Genomic DNA, 19,236 nt, shown 5'->3' on the forward strand with positions numbered 1-19,236 from the left:
CCTCTTCCCTCACGCTGCGCCCTGTTGGCTGATCTCACAGAGGGCGAATCAGTCCAATCTCTCAAAGCATTGTGGGTAATCCCAGTCCGGAGCATCTGGACGCCACTCTGCTCTTCTCTCGGCTCCGCCTCCCCGACGCCGCTGCTGATGGCTCCTGTTTGGCAGGGAGCTCCGGTAATAACCGCCGTTGACCTTTGACCTTTGACAGGCGCAGCAGGGAAGAGGAGCTGCTCTGTGCTTCAAATACTGTTTGCTCACATCCAGAACCTCTCACTCTCTTCTTGTTCGCTGCGTCTCAGGCAACCAGCGTCAGCGTGGACGCCGCTGTTGTTGCTTGACAGCTCGTACTCTCACCAAACTGTCGCTCGTTGCCATCGGTGGTTCCACTGTGCGGCCAGAAGGAGCAGAGAGGAGCAGAGAGGAGCAAAGAGGAGCAGAGAGGAAGCAGAGAGGAGCAGGGAGGAAGCAGAGAGGAGCAGAGAGAGGAGCAGAGAGGAGCAGAGAGGAGCAAAGAGGAGCAGAGAGCAGCAGAAAGGAGCAGAGAGGAGCAGGGAGGAGCAGAGAGGAAGCAGAGAGGAGCAGAGAGAGGAGCAGAGAGGAGCAAAGAGGAGCAGAGAGGAGCAGAGAGGAGTAGAGAGGAGCAGGGAGGAAGCAGAGAGGAGAAGAGGAGCAGAGAGGAGCAGGGAGGAAGCAGAGAGGAGCAGAGAGAGGAGCAAAGAGGAGCAGAGAGGAAGCAGAGAGGAGTAGAGAGGAGCAGGGAGGAAGCAGAGAGAGGAGCAGAGAGGAGCAGAGAGGAAGCAGGGAGGAGCAGAGAGGAGCAGAGAGCAGCAGAGAGGACCAAAGAGGAGCAGAGAGCAGCAGAGAGGAGCAGAGAGGAAGCAGAGAGGAGCAGAGAGGAGCAGAGAGGAAGCAGAGAGGAGCAGAGAGGAGCAGGGAGGAAGCAGAGAGAGGAGCAGAGAGGAAGCAGAGAGAGGAGCAGAGAGGAAGCAGAGAGGAGCAGGGAGGAGCAGAGAGCAGCAGAGAGCAGCAGAGAGGAGCAGGGAGGAAGCAGAGAGAGGAGCAGAGAGGAAGCAGAGAGAGGAGCAGAGAGGAAGCAGAGAGAGGAGCAGAGAGGAAGCAGAGAGGAGCAGAGAGGAGCAGAGAGGAAGCAGAGAGAGGAGCAGAGAGGAAGCAGAGAGGAGCAGAGAGGAGCAGGGAGGAAGCAGAGAGAGGAGCAGAGAGGAAGCAGAGAGAGGAGCAGAGAGGAAGCAGAGAGGAGCAGAGAGGAGCAGAGAGGAAGCAGAGAGGAGCAGAGAGGAGCAGGGAGGAAGCAGAGAGAGGAGCAGAGAGGAAGCAGAGAGAGGAGCAGAGAGGAAGCAGAGAGGAGCAGGGAGGAGCAGAGAGCAGCAGAGAGCAGCAGAGAGGAGCAGGGAGGAAGCAGAGAGAGGAGCAGAGAGGAAGCAGAGAGAGGAGCAGAGAGGAAGCAGAGAGGAGCAGAGAGGAAGCAGGGAGGAGCAGAGAGGAGCAGGGAGGAAGCAGAGAGAGGAGCAGAGAGGAAGCAGAGAGAGGAGCAGAGAGGAAGCAGAGAGGAGCAGAGAGGAAGCAGAGAGAGGAGCAGAGAGGAAGCAGAGAGGAGCAGAGAGGAGCAGAGAGGAAGCAGAGAGAGGAGCAGAGAGGAAGCAGAGAGGAGCAGAGAGGAGCAGGGAGGAAGCAGAGAGAGGAGCAGAGAGGAAGCAGAGAGAGGAGCAGAGAGGAAGCAGAGAGGAGCAGAGAGGAGCAGAGAGGAAGCAGAGAGGAGCAGAGAGGAGCAGGGAGGAAGCAGAGAGAGGAGCAGAGAGGAAGCAGAGAGAGGAGCAGAGAGGAAGCAGGGAGGAGCAGAGAGGAAGCAGAGAGAGGAGCAGAGAGGAAGCAGAGAGGAGCAGAGAGGAAGCAGGGAGGAGCAGGGAGGAAGCAGAGAGGAGCAGAGAGGAGCAGGGAGGAAGCAGAGAGAGGAGCAGAGAGGAAGCAGAGAGGAGCAGAGAGGAAGCAGGGAGGAGGAGAGAGGAGCAGAGAGGAAGCAGGGAGGAGCAGAGAGGAGCAGAGAGAGGAGCAGAGAGGAGCAGAGAGGAAGCAGGGAGGAGCAGATAGGAGCAGAGAGGAGCAGAGAGGAGCAGGGAGGAGCAGAGAGGAGCAGGGAGAAGCAGGGAGGAGCAGAGAGGAGCAGGGAGGAGCAGAGAGGAAGCAGGGAGGAGCAGAGAGGAGCAGAGAGAGGAGCAGAGAGGAGCAGAGAGGAGCAGGGAGGAGCAGAGAGGAGCAGAGAGGAGCAGAGAGGAGCAGGGAGGAGCAGAGAGGAAGCAGGGAGAAGCAGGGAGGAGCAGAGAGGAGCAGGGAGGAGCAGAGAGGAAGCAGGGAGGAGCAGAGAGGAGCAGAGAGAGGAGCAGAGAGGAGCAGAGAGAGGAGCAGAGAGGAGCAGAGAGGAGCAGAGAGGAGCAGGGAGGAGCAGAGAGAGGAGCAGAGAGGAGCAGAGAGGAGCAGAGAGAGGAGCAGGGAGGAGCAGAGAGAGGAGCAGAGAGGAGCAGAGAGGAGCAGAGAGGAGCAGGGAGGAGCAGAGAGGAAGCAGGGAGAAGCAGGGAGGAGCAGAGAGGAGCAGGGAGGAGCAGAGAGGAAGCAGGGAGGAGCAGAGAGGAGCAGAGAGAGGAGCAGAGAGGAGCAGGGAGAAGCAGAGAGGAGCAGAGAGGAGCCGGGAGCAGCAGAGAGGAGCAGCGAGGAGCATGGAGGAGCAGAGAGGAAGCAGGGAGGAGCAGAGAGGAGCAGAGAGGAGCAGAGAGAGGAGCAGAGAGGAAGCAGAGAGAGGAGCAGAAAGGAGCAGAGAGGAAGCAGGGAGGAGCAGAGAGCAGCAGAGAGGAGCAGCGAGGAAGCAGAGAGAGCAGCAGAGAGGAGCAGGGAGCAGCGAGAGGAGCAGAGAGGAGCAGGGAGAGGAGCAGAGAGGAGCAGAGAGGAAGCAGAGAGAGGAGCAGAGAGAGGAGCAGAGAGGAGCAGGGAGAAGCAGCGAGAGGAGCAGAGAGGAGCAGGGAGGGAGGAGCAGGGAGCAGCAGAGAGGAAGCAGGGAGGAGCAGAGAGGAGCAGGGAGCAGCAGAGAGGAGCAGAGAGAGGAGCAGAGAGAGGAGCAGAGAGGAGCAGCGAGAGGAGCAGAGAGAGGAGCAGAGAGAGGAGCAGAGAGGAGCAGAGAGAAAGGGCTTCAGTGTTCATGAATGGGGAACGGACACCTTAGAGAAGCAGTGTGTGGGGGGGATTGCCAGACTGACTCTGAGAATTTGTAAACAACACAGCATTAATGTTTTACATGGATGTGCTGCAACATGGAGCTGCGAGATCCACGCGAATCAAACAGAATAAGGAAGAAGCATTAAAGCCGCCCATCCGTTTTCATCCAACTTTAATGAAAGAGTCAATTCAATTATTGCTGCCTCAACATTGTGTTTATTAAACGCTGCACGGAGGGAAACGACCACACGGGGCGCTGCAACGCCCACGTGTCCGCGTGACCGTGTGAGAGCTTTGAGTGTCTTTTATTCTTTGCCCCCCCACCCCCACCCCAAGATTCTACACAACCCTCAGCCACCGTCAGAATATCTACAGCACAGAGACTAAAGCAACCTGTACAGGTGTCCCTCGTGCACGGCACGCTCGCCTGGTGGACGTGCACGGCTGCCGAGCCGCCGCCGCTGCTGCCGGGGTGCTGAAAGTCAGACACAGGAACTCAGGCGACCCGATGAAAGGGAGAGGAGGGAGGAAGATCAGCAGCCGCTCTCGTCCTTTTGTCCCTGCTATGAAGGATACTTCAAAAGGCAGCTGGCCTGTCTGAGCTTCAGAGAGAAAAGATGACACGAGCCCGGCTCGTCTTTGAATCGCCGGCGCACCTTTGGCTCTTTTTCCTTCTGGGGGCCTGAATGAGGACGGACGGAGGAGGAAAAGAGGAGTGGATCGTGGATCAAAGGCTGTTTGCTCTCTGTCTGCTACAACACAGCAGAGGTGAGGAGGAGAAACACACTTCCAAACAGTCAATAGCAAGGATCTCTTTCTCTGAGTGTGTGTGTGTGTGTGTGTGTGTGTGTGTGTGTGTGTGTGTGTGTTTACGAGCCGCACACTGTCATTTCAATTACGGGCTTCTGATGCCCCCCCCCCCACACCCCCCCACCTCACCTCCCCACACTTCCTCCACAGTCAGCGAGATCAATAAATATCATCACAACGCCTTCTGCTGAAACCTCACGGGCCACGGCGTGCTGAGGAAAGGCTGCCCGGGCCCCAGCGGTGGCAGGGTCACGGGGGTGAGGGACGCCAGCTGCGGGGGGGTGAGAGGCAGCAGGGCCATGGGGGGGTGGTGAGACAGCAGGATGGACGGGAAGAGGGAGGATAAGGAGAGAGGCGACAGGTGGAGGTGGTGGTGGAGGGGGGGGAGGTGAGGCGGTGGGGGCGGGGCCAGGGCGGAGGACACGGGGGCCGAGGGGGGAGGGGGCCGGGGCAAGGGCAGGATGATGTGGTGGAGGCCGGACAGGGGGCCCGGGAGGCCGGGGACCCTCAGGGCCACGGCTCGGGGGAAGTCGTCCTGTTGCGGGAGGGGGAGGGGCAGCGGGAGGCAGAGCGCCACGTCCGTGAGGAGGGTCCGGTTCTGGGGCGTCGGGAAGCTGCCCTGCTCCTCCTCCTCCTGCTCCTGCTCCTCCTCCGCCTCGGCGCTCTCCTGCGTCCGCTCCAGGACCTTCTGCATGTGCTGCCTGGCCTGCTCCTGCAGCAGCTGGTACTTCTCCACCTCCTCGGCGGTGAAGCTGACGGGCGGAGGCGCCGCCTCCTCCACGGCCTCGGCCCTGACCTTTGACCCGTGGGGATTTGGCGTGAGCGGAGGACGTTCCTGACTGCGGACCACTTCTCCAGCGTGGCCCTCGGGTTCCTCCTTTGGCGGTCCTGTTTTCCTCCGGGCCTTCCTCTGGATGGCCGGTAGCTTTCCGATGAGGGGGAGGAGCAAAGCCCGGACGGATTTCTGTGTGCCGGGCTTTGCGGGGGGGAGTCCCGTTGTGAAGGCAATGGGATCGGACCGGGACTTGAGTTCCTTGGGCGGAGGAGCGTCCGTGTCGCGACGCTTCTTGACGGGGCCCAAACTTGTGGATTTCTGCTTGGCCGCCTCGTCCTCGGGGTCCTCGGGCGAGAGTCCTGCACTCCCTGGGAGGAGGGGCCTGCAGGAGGTGGCGGTCAGCGTGTCCACCCCCGAGGACGAGCTGCTCCCGCTCCACTCCCAGCTCAGCTCCGACACACTGGTGCTGCTGCAGGGGCTGCAGGATGGGGGGTGGAGGATTGCGCTCTGAGGGCTGGAGGTCCGAGGGCTGTTCCACCACTCGGGGCTCGGGACTCGCTCGGCCTTGAGGCCTCTGCCGCCTGGCCCTCTCCTGCTGGAGCCCGACCCCGACCTGTGGGTGGGCCGCTCCTCGCAGCTGTCGCTGCTGCCCCAGGTCCATCTGTCCCAGTCGGCCTCGTCCCCGCCGATCCGACCCGCCCTCCGGTGCCGAGCGCCCGAGCCGCAGCGGAGCTTTGCCAGCCCGTCCCAGCCCGGGCTACCGTACCCGTCTCTGGATCTACACCTCCCCCTCGCCCACTCCCACTCCTCCGGGTCTGAGACCCCCGTCGTTTTGCCGCCGCCCCTCCTCCTCCTCCCCGCCTCCCCCCGGACCTGGCCACGCCTCGGGCTCATCTGGCTCCTCCCGCCGCCGTGAATGAAAATCCTGTCCCCGCGGAGGACTTTCCTGCAAGCGCAGCTGTTGTCAGGGTAACAGCAGTCAATGAAACTCCTGGGGTTGCTATGGTGACCCCGTTCCCAAGACAGCTTTGAGTTACATCCCGATGAGGGGGAGTGCAACGAGAGGCGAGACCGCCGGGGAGAAGTCGACGTGTCTCCGTCTCGCTTCTCCCCGAAGACGCCGAAGAAGCTGCGGCGCCAGACCGGCTCCCCGACTGGATCCCCGACCGGCTCCGATGGGGATCCGGAGCTGCTGGGGCTCCTGCGAGACCTCCTCTTCCTGACAAAGACAGATAGCGGCCGGGCCTCGCATCTCCCCAGGTGGGGGCCGCTGGGCACCCCCCGCGCCGCCGCCCCCCCCCTCGTCCAGCCTTCCCTCCACAGGCGTCTCTCGGCGGAGACGTTGGAGACGACACTTCTCACTTTGCGCCGCTTGCTGGAGGCGTTTTCCCTCCTGCGCCGCTCCTCCTTCTTCTTCCTCGCCTGGTCTGTCCTTACGCCGGCTTTCCTACGTTTGCGCGTTTGCAGCCCCGAGGCGCCCGCGCACGTCTGCGGCCCTCGTCGGCACGCGCTCTCGCCCCCGCACTCGCACCTGGACGGGCCGGTGCACGCCCTGCGCACGCCACTCAGAGCGACGGCAGACTCGGATTCTGGACCTCTGATCCGTCGTGCGACTCCCAGAGGATTCTGGGCGTCGCCGTCGCTCTCAGCAGGGTGGGTCGGACCCGCGCTGTTCTCCGAGAACATCTGTTGCTTCTCCGTCTCCGCGTCCGCTTCTTCCCTCGCCTTGAAATCCTCCGCGGCTCCTCCCTTCAGGCCGCACGCTCTGGTTTTGTGGTCGCCTCGTGGTCTTTGTAAACAGGTGTGAGTGTGGGGTGCAATGACAGCCGGCGTGCATGGGTTCGGTTTTCCTGAGTGCTTCTGTTCCAGCGCCTCGCCGTCTCGCGGGTTTCCGCTGTAGCAGAGGTGCGGCTGGGACTTGGTGAACTTTATGAGCCTGGCGGGCCATCGCAGACAGGTGGCGCCGTCTTTCCCCCGGACGCAGGCGTACCGGCCGTCCTCCCCTACCGGCCCTGCTTCTCGCCTCCTCGCCGCCGTCGCCCCGTCGGCGTGTTTGACGTCTGCGTGTTCTCCCGCTGCTTCTGTGCCGCGGGAGGTGGTCTCAGCCTGCCACGGCCTCAGCGGGGATTCAAGGCTCCAGGTATCCGGCACCGCTGTGGAAACAGGGAACGTTTCATCCTGTTTTTCAACGTCCCTGTCGTCTGCGGGGGTCTCCGTGGGGGTCGGCGCACCACGGTTTCGTCCGTCGGACCCGAGCTTTTCGCCCTCGCTGCGTTTCCTCCCCTCCGCCTCCTCCATCTCCCTGTAAATGTCCTCCATGATTCCCTTTATCCTCTCTTTCATTTGCTCCCTCTTGTCTCTCTCCTCCTCCTCCAAGTCGGAGAAGACCGAGGCGCAGGGCTCCAGCCTCGGACCCCTGCGCGAGAAGCAGAAGGACACGCCCAGCCTACCCGCGGCTCTGCCCCGCCCACAAACAGGGCCCTCTGGGTCCAAACCCAGGAGGGACTTTGGGTTCGGCGCAGGGTCGGCCGTCTCGGAGGTCGGACGTGCAGTCACCCGGGACTCTGCGAGGGCGGTGGCCAGCGGTATTGGGAGAGAAGACCGGTACGGATCTTTGAGTAGCTGGCAGAGAGGCGCTGCGGCGAGCAGCGAGGGAGGGGCTGTCTGGGCGTGGCTTAAGGGTCGGGGTTTGTCCTCGGAGCTGTGGTCCCTGTGGCTAGCAGCTCTGATGGCACGTCGAAGCCCACGAGTTCCTCCCTGGACTCTGCAAGGAGAAGAGAAGAGAAATGGACTTACGTCTCGGTTCATCACCACTTCCTCTGTTCCTCTCGGTTCAGACAGAGGCAAAGATTGAAACCACTCCTGGTTTTCACCTCTTTTAAATCTGTCTTTATTTAGTTGAGTGAAGCCAGAGGGAAAGCATAAATCTGCTATCGGCAGTCATAATAATGCCGGTCACATATCAGCGTTTGATTGGAGGTAACAAGCGTTTAATGGCAGAGGGAATACGTGCAATCAGGCTGATTATCAAACATTGTTTTGCTCCTTTTTGGGTTTTTTTAAACAGTTTTGAATGCCGCAGGAGCTCCGAGCCCCCCGGGGCCAGTTTTATTTTTCCAGTCACTGCACTTCACTCCGCTTTTCAAGTCAATGCGTTCCTCTCTCAAACCCCCCACGGCTCCTCGTACAAGACACACGGACGTATCCTCTTCAGGTGTCAGCCACAATGTGTCTGAACGTTACATTTGCTTCACCTGTGGCCCATCGAGGACAAGTGAGTGCTTTCACATCTGTGGATGAATCCATCACGGCTGCTGAACGCTGACTGGATGTGACATGCACCCAAACCCCTGTGGACTCCCATCCCGGTCTCATTTTACACACACCGCAGACACACACACACACACACACACACACCTCTGAGCGTCCTGTTGCAGCTGTGCGAGCTGGTGCAGACGTCTGAGAGCCTTCTCCTGTTTGCGCTGGTCCTTCCACGACTTAGAGGCGACGTTGCGAGCAAACTCCCTGTGTTTGAGTTCCTTCAGCCTCTGTTGGGGTGAAGAGGAAGGTGAAGAGGAAGGTGAAGAGGAAGGTGAAGAAAGAGAGAGACTGGCGTTAGTTAGTTTGCAGAGTTACTCCACTGGTTTCCATTTTTCAAAACGTGCACATTCAGACGACGGCGTGCGCAGAGCGCCTCCTTCAATAAAGCTTACGTCCAATCATCTCCGTGTAGCCTGTTAGAACCACCCCCAACCACACACACACACACACACACACACACACACACACACACACACACACACACTAAACAACCTGGATGCAAAACTTCTCATCTTCAACCTCTTTTTTCTCGCTGACTCTGGAGCAAAGTGAGGAGGTGTGGCCCTGACATTGAGCATGCGAGCAAATGCGACGCGTGTTTGTGTGTTGGCGTGCGGTGCGTTCGGGGGCGTGTCCTCCCAGAGGATCTGATTCACAGCCGTCTTGCTGTCTCTGTGCGTGCCTGACAGGTGTGCGTGCGGGTGTCTGTGTGTGTGTGTGTGTGCGTGCACACTCGCTGTTTAAACTGTTGTCTGTTTATATTTTCCAAAGTTGTGAGGGCGGAGGAGCTTGAAAATAGCAGCAGCCTCGCGTCGCCTTCGCTTCCCGTCTCCCTCGGTAACTCTGCGTGCAATCCCATCGCCGGCTTCTGACTTGACGTTATCTATCTGCTGTATTTCTGCAATTATCCCGCTGCGTGTGAAAAAGAGGAAGACGTTGCAACAGGATTACACCACCACCACTCTCTCCTGCCTTCTTCTCTCCATCATCCGCCCATTCAGAAAGCAGCGCGCACATCAGATTAGCCCCTCCCCCTCTCGCATCACATTTATTTATACTCTCACTCTCTTTCACACCCCGATCTAATGCCAGCGCTGACAGTCGTCAGGTTAATCTCTGCTGAGTCTTTCACAATCGGGTGTCTGTTTACATTATGTCCGGGCGCTGAGCCGCCTGCCGTCAGCTCGCTGGGGGCAGCGTTAAGTGTGCACCAAATGGAACAAAGCACTTGTGGGTTTGTTTCCTTTAAACATACATGCCTCGCGGTATAGGTGTGCATTATGCATGTGTGTGTGTGTGTGTGTGTGTGTGTGTGTGTGTGTGTGTGAAGGAGCTTACAAGGTCTTTGAAGCAAAGTTACACCACAGGAAATATTAATCAGGTTCCAGCAAAGATGCATACACGAGGCAGACGGACAGCAAAGGAAAAGATCAGAGTCGCTGCAGCTTAGCTCTCCATGGCAATCACTGGCACGGGGGAGGGGGGGGGGGTGAGAATCTGGGGGGGGGGGGGGGGGGGGGGGCAGCAGGAAGCAGGAGGAGGGCAAACTCTCCTCCTCAGTCAGTTTATTGTCTCTGTCTTCCAAAAACAGGTCCCACTGCAGGCAAAACCTCCGGCTACATTTAGAGCAGAACAAGTGAGATTCTTCTGGGCAACATTTGAACCTGAACACATCCTCATCATCATCATCATCATCATCATCCTCATCATCATCATCATCATCATCATCATCCTCATCATCATCATCATCATCATCATCATCATCCTCATCATCATCATCATCATCATCATCATCATCATCATCATCATCCTCATCATCATCATCATCATCATCATCATCATCATCCTCATCATCATCCTCATCATCATCACCATCATCATCAACAGCAATAGCAATGTCTGTGTGTGTGTGTGTGTGTGTGTGTTATATTTCTGCTCTTCCACTTTTGCACGTGGATGCTTGTGAGTCCCCAGCTCACAGGAAGTGGTCGACAGGAAGTGGTCGACAGGAAGTGGTCGTGCCGCCTTCTAAAATACCTCTGCAGCTGAATGCGGCAGTATGCTGCGATGATGCCCGATCCAACCGTCAGAGCCCGGATCGATATTCCTGAAGATGTGTTGAGGACAGTTCAGGAGGCGGGGCCTGCGGGTGAGTCAGAGTTGACTCACAGCCACCAGGGCAGGAGAGTGGAGCGGCTGCGTGCTGATGGCTGGATTGTGATCTCATGTTTTCCCCCAAAGTGAAGCCATTTGCCTGTAATGAGCAATTCTGGGCGATCAGTGGGAAATGGCGATAAAGCTCTGAATCCAGGCGTGTTTCTTCTCCCGATCGATGGCGAGGAAAAGAGTCGCAGCAAACGCAATCAGCTCCTGTTCTCCACAGCCAATACTCCTGCAGGGTGGGGGTGGTGGGGGTGGAATTTCATCTCTTCTCTGCTTGCTAGGCAAAGTAGGCACAGCATTCCTGTGTGTGTGTGTGTGTGTGTGTGTGTGTGTGTGTGTGCTCCTACGGTGCCTCATGCGGCTCCTTTCATGCGTCTGCCGCTGGCGGAGACAAAGCATTAACGTTGGCCCGCAGTCGCCTCAACTCATTTTCAAAGAACAATGACGGTGGAGGAACGCTCTCATTTAATGTTCATTTCATGTTGCACAGCGTGGGCGTCCAGGGGTGGAAGCTGGGCCCGGCTGGGCCCGGCACGGCTCGGCTGGGCTCGGCTGGGCTCGGTTCGGCTCTGCTCGGCTGGGCTGGCCTCGGCTGGGCTGGGCTGGGCTGGGCTCGGTTCGGCTGAGCTGGGCTGGGCTGGGCTGGGCTCGGTTGGGCTGGGCCCGGCACGGCTCGGCTGGGCTCGGCTGGGCTCGGTTCGGCTCTGCTCGGCTGGGCTCGGTTCGGCTCTGCTCGGCTGGGCTGGCCTCGGCTGGGCTGGGCTGGGCTGGGCTGGGTTCGGTTCAGCTGGGTTCGGCTCGGCTGGGCTGGGTTCGGTTCGGTTCGGCTGGGCTCGGTTCGGTTCGGCTCGGCTCGGTTCGGCTGGGCTGGGCTGGGCTGGGCTGGGCTCGGTTCGGTTCGGCTGGGCTCGGCTCGGCTGGGCTCGGTTCGGCTGGGCTGGGCTGGACTCAGAGATTGCTGCGTGTGCTCGGCTCAGTGGGCGTGTGCGTTGTTCTGTGTGGTGGTGCACCTTGGCATGACGACAGGTAGCTGGGGGACAATGTGCCATCGGCAGAACATCCAGCTCGTCGGTCCAAAGTGGAGGTCGGGTTTGAGAGGAGCGCGGAGGCAGAAAGCAGAGCTGCTGCCAGCGCTGATTTTTATTTCATTTTTCATCGATGTTTTTCAGGACAGCCTGCGCTCTGATTTTGTCCAGATGGAAGTCAACAGCACCGCCGCCTAATCGCTCCCATGTTGTGGTTGATTTGGTTTGTTTATTTTTGAGAGAACACAAATAAAAAGACCTTGGGTACATTAAATCACGCGGTGCTGATCCAGTTTGAGGATTGTTCCCCAAAGCGAAGCTCACACAGAGCCACGTCTGATCCATATTAAGAGTGAGCGCTGCCAGAACAGTTACATACCGTCTGTATTCCACTGCACCTACTGTAGCGTTCTGTACGGCACTACAGCAGGACCCTGGTGGCAACATCAAGAGGTTCTGAAGAGCACAACGCAACGCCTGCGCTAAGAAGCCAAGCGCTGGGAAGCGTCTCGCAGACCTTGTTCACATTGTCACTATGACAGTGTGAAGAACTGCAGGTCACTCTTTACTGCAGGTCACTCTTTACTGCAGGTCACTCTTTCCTCCGAGTACTGCAGGTCACTCTTTCCTCCGAGTACTGCAGGTCACTCTTTACTGCAGGTCACTCTTTCCTCCGAGTACTGCAGGTCACTCTTTACTGCAGGTCACTCTTTCCTCCGAGTACTGCAGGTCACTCTTTACTGCAGGTCACTCTTTCCTCCGAGTACTGCAGGTCACTCTTTACTCCGAGTACTGCAGGTCACTCTTTACTCCAGGTCACTCTTTCCTGCAAGTCACTCTTTCCTCAGAGTACTGCAAGTCACTCTTTACTGCAGGTCACTCTTTCCTCCGAGTACTGCAGGTCACTCTTTACTGCAGGTCACTCTTTCCTCCGAGTACTGCAAGTCACTTTTTACTGCAAGTCACTCTTTACTGCAGGTCACTCTTTCCTCCGAGTACTGCAGGTCACTCTTTACTGCAGGTCACTCTTTCCTCCGAGTACTGCAGGTCACTCTTTACTGCAGGTCACTCTTTACTGCAGGTCACTCTTTCCTCCGAGTACTGCAAGTCACTCTTTACTGCAGGTCACTCTTTCCTCCGAGTACTGCAGGTCACTCTTTACTGCAGGTCACTCTTTACTGCAAGTCACTCTTTACTGCAAGTCACTCTTTACTGCAGGTCACTCTTTCCTCCGAGTACTGCAGGTCACTCTTTACTCCAGGTCACTCTTTACTGCAAGTCACTCTTTCCTCCGAGTACTGCAGGTCACTCTTTACTGCAGGTCACTCTTTCCTCCGAGTACTGCAAGTCACTTTTTACTGCAGGTCACTCTTTACTGCAAGTCACTCTTTACTGCAGGTCACTCTTTCCTCCGAGTACTGCAGGTCACTCTTTACTGCAGGTCACTCTTTCCTCCGAGTACTGCAGGTCACTCTTTACTGCAGGTCACTCTTTCCTCCGAGTACTGCAAGTCACTCTTTCCTCCGAGTACTGCAGGTCACTCTTTACTGCAGGTCACTCTTTCCTCCGAGTACTGCAGGTCACTCTTTCCTCCGAGTACTGCAAGTCACTCTTTCCTCCGAGTACTGCAGGTCACTCTTTCCTCCGAGTACTGCAGGTCACTCTTTCCTGCGAGTATTCAACTTTCAACAACTTTAAAGACGCTTGGCCCTTTGCGAGGCACAAGTTGCTGCTGAGGGAAATAAACACAAACACGCTGGTGTAGGAAGAGTGATGGAACATGGAACAGAGAGGTGCTAGCATGGCGGCGCTGGGCTAATGTGCTGCTCCTGGAGCTGAATGACTCTTATTGATTGAACAATAAAGTCTGCTCTTTCAATCACACAACGCCACGGACATCAATCAGGCGGTGACACGGAGCTCCAGTGCAGCAGGCGGGACGCAAGGCGCCAGTCTGGCTGGACACTGTCAACTGTGCAGAGCCGGCTGGACGGCGTCGAGATGATATTATTACACGGCTTTATTTGCAGTCAATGTCCGACTCACTATTGGGTTGAGGAGTCATACTTTCCCAAGAGTGGATTTGCTTGAAAGTAGATCTTTCTCTAAGTGAAGTCCTGACGTTAACGATGACACGAAGGTGTGTCATCAGTTTGTGACGCATCTTCTCCTCTCCCTCCGTCCTCCGCTTGAAGGCGACATCACAGCGTCCTGCAATCAGGGCTCCGACCCATTTTCTCTGCTATTTTGAGGGCACAATGCAAATGCACACTGTGTTTTCTTTGTGGTGTCGGAGCCCCCGAGACCACAAAGAAAAGACTTCTCTTAATTCTATTGCCCTGGTGCTGATCATGGCCCGGTTTTAGCAGCTCGCTTCAACGGAGCCTCAAAGTTGTTTGGGCTCCCCGGGACCTCATGGAGTCTGCTTCAGGTCGTTAGTAGACACGTTTGGATCCGAAGGTTTTAATGGACCTCATCCAGCTGATGACAGGTTCACCCTTCGTTTCTGCGGGTGTTGGCAACATTACGCATTTTTTTCCAATTTCTTTTGCTTGCGCTCACTCAGTAGCTCATCCCAGCCCTTTGTGACATCACAGAGGGCACTGATAGCTAATGGATGCCTCTTCCAGGTTGGTGCGCCGGCTGTCTTTTCTCTGGTTGGGTAATTCCCAGTGCCAGGCTGCTTCACTGGATGGAACTCTGAAGCTCTGCAAGACTTCCCAATGTTCCGCCTCGTTGACAGGAACCAGTCAAGCCACAGTGGGAAGCGCGGCCACGCCAAACCAACGTTGCGTCAGCACGGAGGAGACCAAGCGCTCGTCGCGCTCCCAGCGCCACCTGCTGGGAGATCGCAAACCGATGGCGGCGGCGGCCGCGGTGGCGGCGGCGGCGAAACGCAAAGCAGCTTTCCCATCATCACCACACACACACACACACACACACACACACACGTCACGCCTCCTGTTACCTGTTTGTGGGCGTGGTCGTAGGAGTTGATGTGGTTGTCAAACTCCTGGTGGCGCAGGTACTGCTTCTGACACAGCTCGCAGTAGAAGAGAGCCTTCAGGTCCTCGGCCGAGCAGCCCAGAGCCCCCCCCCGCTCCTGCAAGCACATGGAGATGGAGAGAATGGGTGAGAGCGCTGGAGGGGGGGGGGGGGGGGGGGGGGGATGTGGGGGAGGGGGGGGGGCAGACTGGCAGACTGTCGGCCATTCACAGTAAATCTGTGTGTGTGAGGCGAAACTCGGAGTCAAACGTGCACGTCGAGCCGTGTGAGCCCTCCACAGCTAACCCCCCCCCCCCCCGGGGGGACGGATCGCTTGTCTGCATGCTCGCTTCAGCCAACAGGGGTCCCCGTGGCTCCGAGGATACTCACAATGTGTCGCACAATGGATGTAATGGATGAACGTGCGCCCTCAGTGGTGTGTGTGTGTGTGTGTGTGTGTGTGTGTGTGTGTGTGTGTGTGTGTGTGTGTGTGCATTCATGCCATACACTGCCTCAGAATGTCATTTCCCACAGGCTGGCTGCCAATAAACACCATTGAATTCTGTTCCACGCTGACATGATGGGAATTTAATTCCAGGTTGTCACTTCTTCTCTCTTTCCCTCCATTGTCCGACTTTCAGCCCCACACCTGCTACAAACACCCCTTTTTTTTGTTGCATTGGTGGATGTCCTTTTTCCCTCCACTTTATTTCCCTGTCCTCGCTCTGTCCTCGCTCTGTCCGTCTGTCCGTCTGTCCGTCTGTCCGGCCTGCTGTGTGGCGCAGCCTCCAGTCTGCAGGCTCCAATTTCCTTCTGTAATTTGCCCACACGGCGGAACGCCGGAACAGTTTGAGAGGAAAAAAGGGAGCGAGAGAGTCAAAGTGCGTGCAGGGTGTGTGTGTGTGTGTGTGTGTGTGAGTGGTGGAGGAAGGGGTGGGGGGGGTGGGAGGGGTGGGAGGGGTGGGGGTGTGACTTGACGTGCACACACTGACGCAGGAAGTAAAGGTTTCGCACAGCAGCTCAATCTCCTGGATGGCTGTGCCAGGAGATGGAAGTGTGTGTGTGTGTGTGTGTGTGTGTGTGTGTGTGTGTGTGTGTGTGTGTGTGTGTGTGTGTGTGTGTGTGTGTGTGTGTGTGTGCAGGGGTGGGGGGGGGTCTCTCTGCTCTGAAATCAACAGAGGGTTAAGTGATATACATTGATCCTGTGTTAGCCTGTGTGTTAGCGAGCTGCCATCGATCTCCCTGCAGGCTGAAGTCACCACCAGCAAACCCTTCAACCCCCCCGAGGTGCCAACGACCCGGCCCGGATCTCCACCGTCGGGGGTTCTGAGCTCATCGTCAGGGTTCAATGCCAGAGCGCGTGGACTATTTGGACTTGAATGTGGCTGGAATGCTTGCACTTCATCTTCACGACCTTCTCCACCGGCGAGACCTCAGCACGCTCTTCATCGCAGTGGCGAAGCCACGACGTAGTGGACACACACGCTATGCATTCACGGCCACACTCGCGCCGTCAACCTGACACAGCGCCGCCAAATTAATGCGGCCCTCAATTTACCTCGCAAACATAAATCTGTTTGCAGAGAAAGCGCGCCTGATATCAGCACCCCGTAAATGGACAGCGATCGTTTCAGCCGTTGTGTGTGCGTGCGTGTGTGTGTGCGTGCGTGTGTGTGTGCGTGTGTGTGTGTGTGCGTGTGTGCGTGTGCGTGTGTGTGTAAATTGTGTATCTGTGTTTCCTCTCTAATTACTTTCTGCTTCGTCTCGCTTTGCAGTGCAAGCGACGCCGCCTCCCAGAAAACTACAAAATAAAAGTCTTGACCAAGCTGAAGTCCAGACTCACACAGTTCAGTCTGCACGGGCACAACATGCACAACAAGTCTTTGACTCATCCATGTCCCAGTCTTTCCAGATGTGTGCCATGAAAAAGAGCCAATCAGAGGAGACTTCGGCGTCAGGTGCCGCCTCCCTGGCGCCACTGGCGTTTGATTGCAGCCGAAGCGGCTGAAGCCACCCCAGTGCCTGTTTGGGTGCAGGACTCTCCAGGCCCGTCAGAACCTCATTGACTGTCTTCAAGCACACTGCAGGGACTCCAGCGCTTCCTAATGAGGTGCAACAGAAGTGTTTCTGGAATGATTCAGCCGAGGCTCTGGACGGGTTCTAATGGGCCCGGGATGCTCGTGTTCTCGAGCGTCATCACTTAACTCCGGCAACGCCCACTCGGCCCGTCCCTCTGGAAAGGAAGCCGCTTCGTGTGTTTAGGCCGAGGGCAAATTGAAAGTCTTTGGGGAAAATGGAGGGCATTTTGTTGCGTTGTTACAAAGTCACACAAACGAGGGATTGATTTGAAAAGGAGGCATAATGTGGAGTTTAACATGAAAGGAAGTAAAGAAAAAGAAAAGTTCTGTGTTGATTTGTGTCACAGCTGTGGCTGAAGCTGCTGCAGGTTCCCTGCGGGGTGGGGGGTGATTCCGGCACCAGAAGCGTACAAAAGGTTCAGTGCGGTCCATTTGTGGAGCTATGTGTGGAGGCCAGCAGGTGAGGAACTCAAGGAGCGATCCGTCCAGCGGCCTCAGTACAGTTTGCAGGAGCAACACCAGGCCCGGAGCGGAGCTCTGATTCTACCGGTACCAGTGTGAAGTGGTGAAGTCCAGCTGGTACTGACAGCCTCCTGGTGACTGACTGTGCAAATGCTCCCACATCCTGACTCCATTTCCCCAACACCACCCACACCTGTGACATTGGCCACTGCTGTTTGGACTCACCCTAATGTGGGCGAACCCTGTTCCTTAAAAACATGAGACAGCGGAGCATTCTGAGTGGGCAGGGCCACTTCTTGGCTCCGCCCCGTCGGCTGCAGCGCCACTTCCGCCGTCGTCCAAGCCAAAGATTGAACGGGAATTTTCACGGACGATCCGACAGTGCGACGGGGACGTCCCGGTGGTGGAGAGTGACAGCGTTGTTAATTCAATGCGTCTTTGGCAGCTACGGCAAGAGACTCAGCCCAAAAAAGAACAACTTTTTTTTTCTCCTCTGCAGGAGAAACAAGGCATCTTGTTGCTTTCTTTCAGTCCTGCTGCTCCTGCTACTGCTGCTGCTGCTGCTGCTGCTGCTGCTGCTCCTGCTGCTGCTGCTGCTCCTGCTGCTGCTGCTCCTGCTGCTCCTGCTGCTGCTGCTCCTGCTACTGCTGCTGCTGCTGCTGCTGCTGCTCCTGCTGCTGCTCCTGCTCCTGTTCCTGTTCCTTCCCCTGCTGCTGCTCCTGCTCCTGCTCCTTCCCCTGCTGCTGCTCCTGCTCCTGTTCCTTCCCCTGCTGCTGCTCCTGCTGCTGGTCCTGCTCCTGCGCAGCACTGTGGATACTTGTGCGTCTGTATGTTGCCCTAAATACACTGCCACTCTGATCACGTGGTATTTCAACCAACACGGCCTCAGCACAATCTGCATTTACAATCTTGCCTCAGTACAAAATTAAAAATATATCTAACCCCCCCCCCCGAAAAAAATAGGTCAAAGTGAGACTGAACATGCATAATGAATCCATCAGGAGAGGGAAAAGCAGCAGATTATCTCTCTTCTAATAGATGAACTTCAGCTGAGGGACTTTTATTGCAACCAAGATAAAAACAACAACAACTAAACAGCTTCACAATTGTGTGCGACTGGAAGGAAGCCATTCTTAGAGTAATTGGAAAAGTGATTCAGGCAATAAAAGATCTTGTGCCAATTAGTAGTCTGTTCTCTCACCACCCCCCCCCCCCTCCATAGTCTTATGACGCTGTGATATCGCTGTTAGTTTGGCCTCATTAATTTCCCCCTCTCTTTATGTTTTATGTTTTATGTTACTGTGATTCTCCAAACTGTTTTGTCTTTTATTTCCATTACTTTTTTGAAATGCTTTTTTTTTTCCTCTCTTCCTTTACAGTTTTTCTGCTTTTCGAGCCATTTTACAGAACTGTGCTCCTTCCAGAAGTGTTGATTGCTTCAATACGGAGACGTGTTATTTACTTGCCTGCAACTCACTGTGCCGCTGTTCTGCTCGCAAAGCCTTTCCCCCATAATGATAACGATGGCTTTCTTTGACTTTATTTATGAAACAAGTCATTGGAAAATCTCTCCACCTCAGACGTGCGACGCTCGTCCATCCAGAAAACTGGCTTCGCCGCCACTACACGTACACTTGTGAATTCAAAGAACATCTAATTGCCCGTGTCTGTGCCTTGTCGGAGCGATTCCATTAGCAATGCGTAACAACGTGCGCTTAATAAGGCCAATTAGCGCTTCAATCATGTTGGCCAGTGATTATTAGCTGCGGCGGGTCTAAAAAAACCCAAAACAACGGAGCCGTGTGGTTGAAACTTCTCCCGTTTGGCCGTGGCTCCTTTCATCTGCTCCACATGCACGCTCACATGCAATGCAAGAGATGGAGTGCAGCGGGGGTGAGAGAGGAGTGAGAGTGTGTGAGTGAGGAGTGAGAGAGGGGTGAGAGAGGAGTGAGAGAGTGTGAGTGAGGAGTGAGAGAGGGGTGAGAGAGGAGTGAGAGAGTGTGAGTGAGGAGTGAGAGAGGCGTGAGAGAGGGGTGAGAGAGTGTGAGTGAGGAGTGAGAGAGGAGTGAGAGAGTGTGAGAGAGGAGTGAGAGAGGGGTGAGAGAGGAGTGAGAGAGGGGTGAGAGAGGAGTGAGAGAGGAGTGAGAGAGGAGTGAGAGAGTGTGAGTGCCGGCCATTCTTCTGCAGCTAATGACAGCTGACCTGAGGGCCAAGTTCCTTGTTACTGTAATGACCTGTAGTCCTCAGCTTGCAGGCATGCTTGGACACACACGCACACACACACACACACACACACACGCACACACACACACGGGCTGAGTGTTAACGAGCTGATATTTGCAGCCCTGGAGCGTCGTCTCTCCTGGCTGCCTGACCACAGTCGACCCACTTCTCT

General features: G+C 56.5%; 1 protein-coding gene across 1 annotated transcript; it reads right to left on the reverse strand.

The window, feature by feature from the left end:
• Positions 1 to 4,172: 4,172 nt before the first annotated feature.
• Positions 4,173 to 14,459, reverse strand: LOC142882301 (uncharacterized). Its single transcript, XM_076016976.1, has 3 exons — positions 14,285 to 14,459; positions 8,225 to 8,355; positions 4,173 to 7,571 (listed from the first exon to the last, which is right to left on the reverse strand). The coding sequence occupies exons 1-3, from the start codon at positions 14,429 to 14,431 to the stop codon at positions 4,205 to 4,207; spliced, it is 3,645 nt and encodes a 1,214-aa protein (XP_075873091.1). The 5' UTR covers positions 14,432 to 14,459; the 3' UTR covers positions 4,173 to 4,204.
• Positions 14,460 to 19,236: the final 4,777 nt, after the last annotated feature.

Source organism: Nelusetta ayraudi, unplaced genomic scaffold, assembly GCF_046127955.1.
Source record: "Nelusetta ayraudi isolate G7.1 ecotype Tasmania unplaced genomic scaffold, CSIRO-AGI_Nayr_v1 ptg000254l, whole genome shotgun sequence".
NCBI classification, from domain to species: domain Eukaryota; kingdom Metazoa; phylum Chordata; class Actinopteri; order Tetraodontiformes; family Monacanthidae; genus Nelusetta; species Nelusetta ayraudi.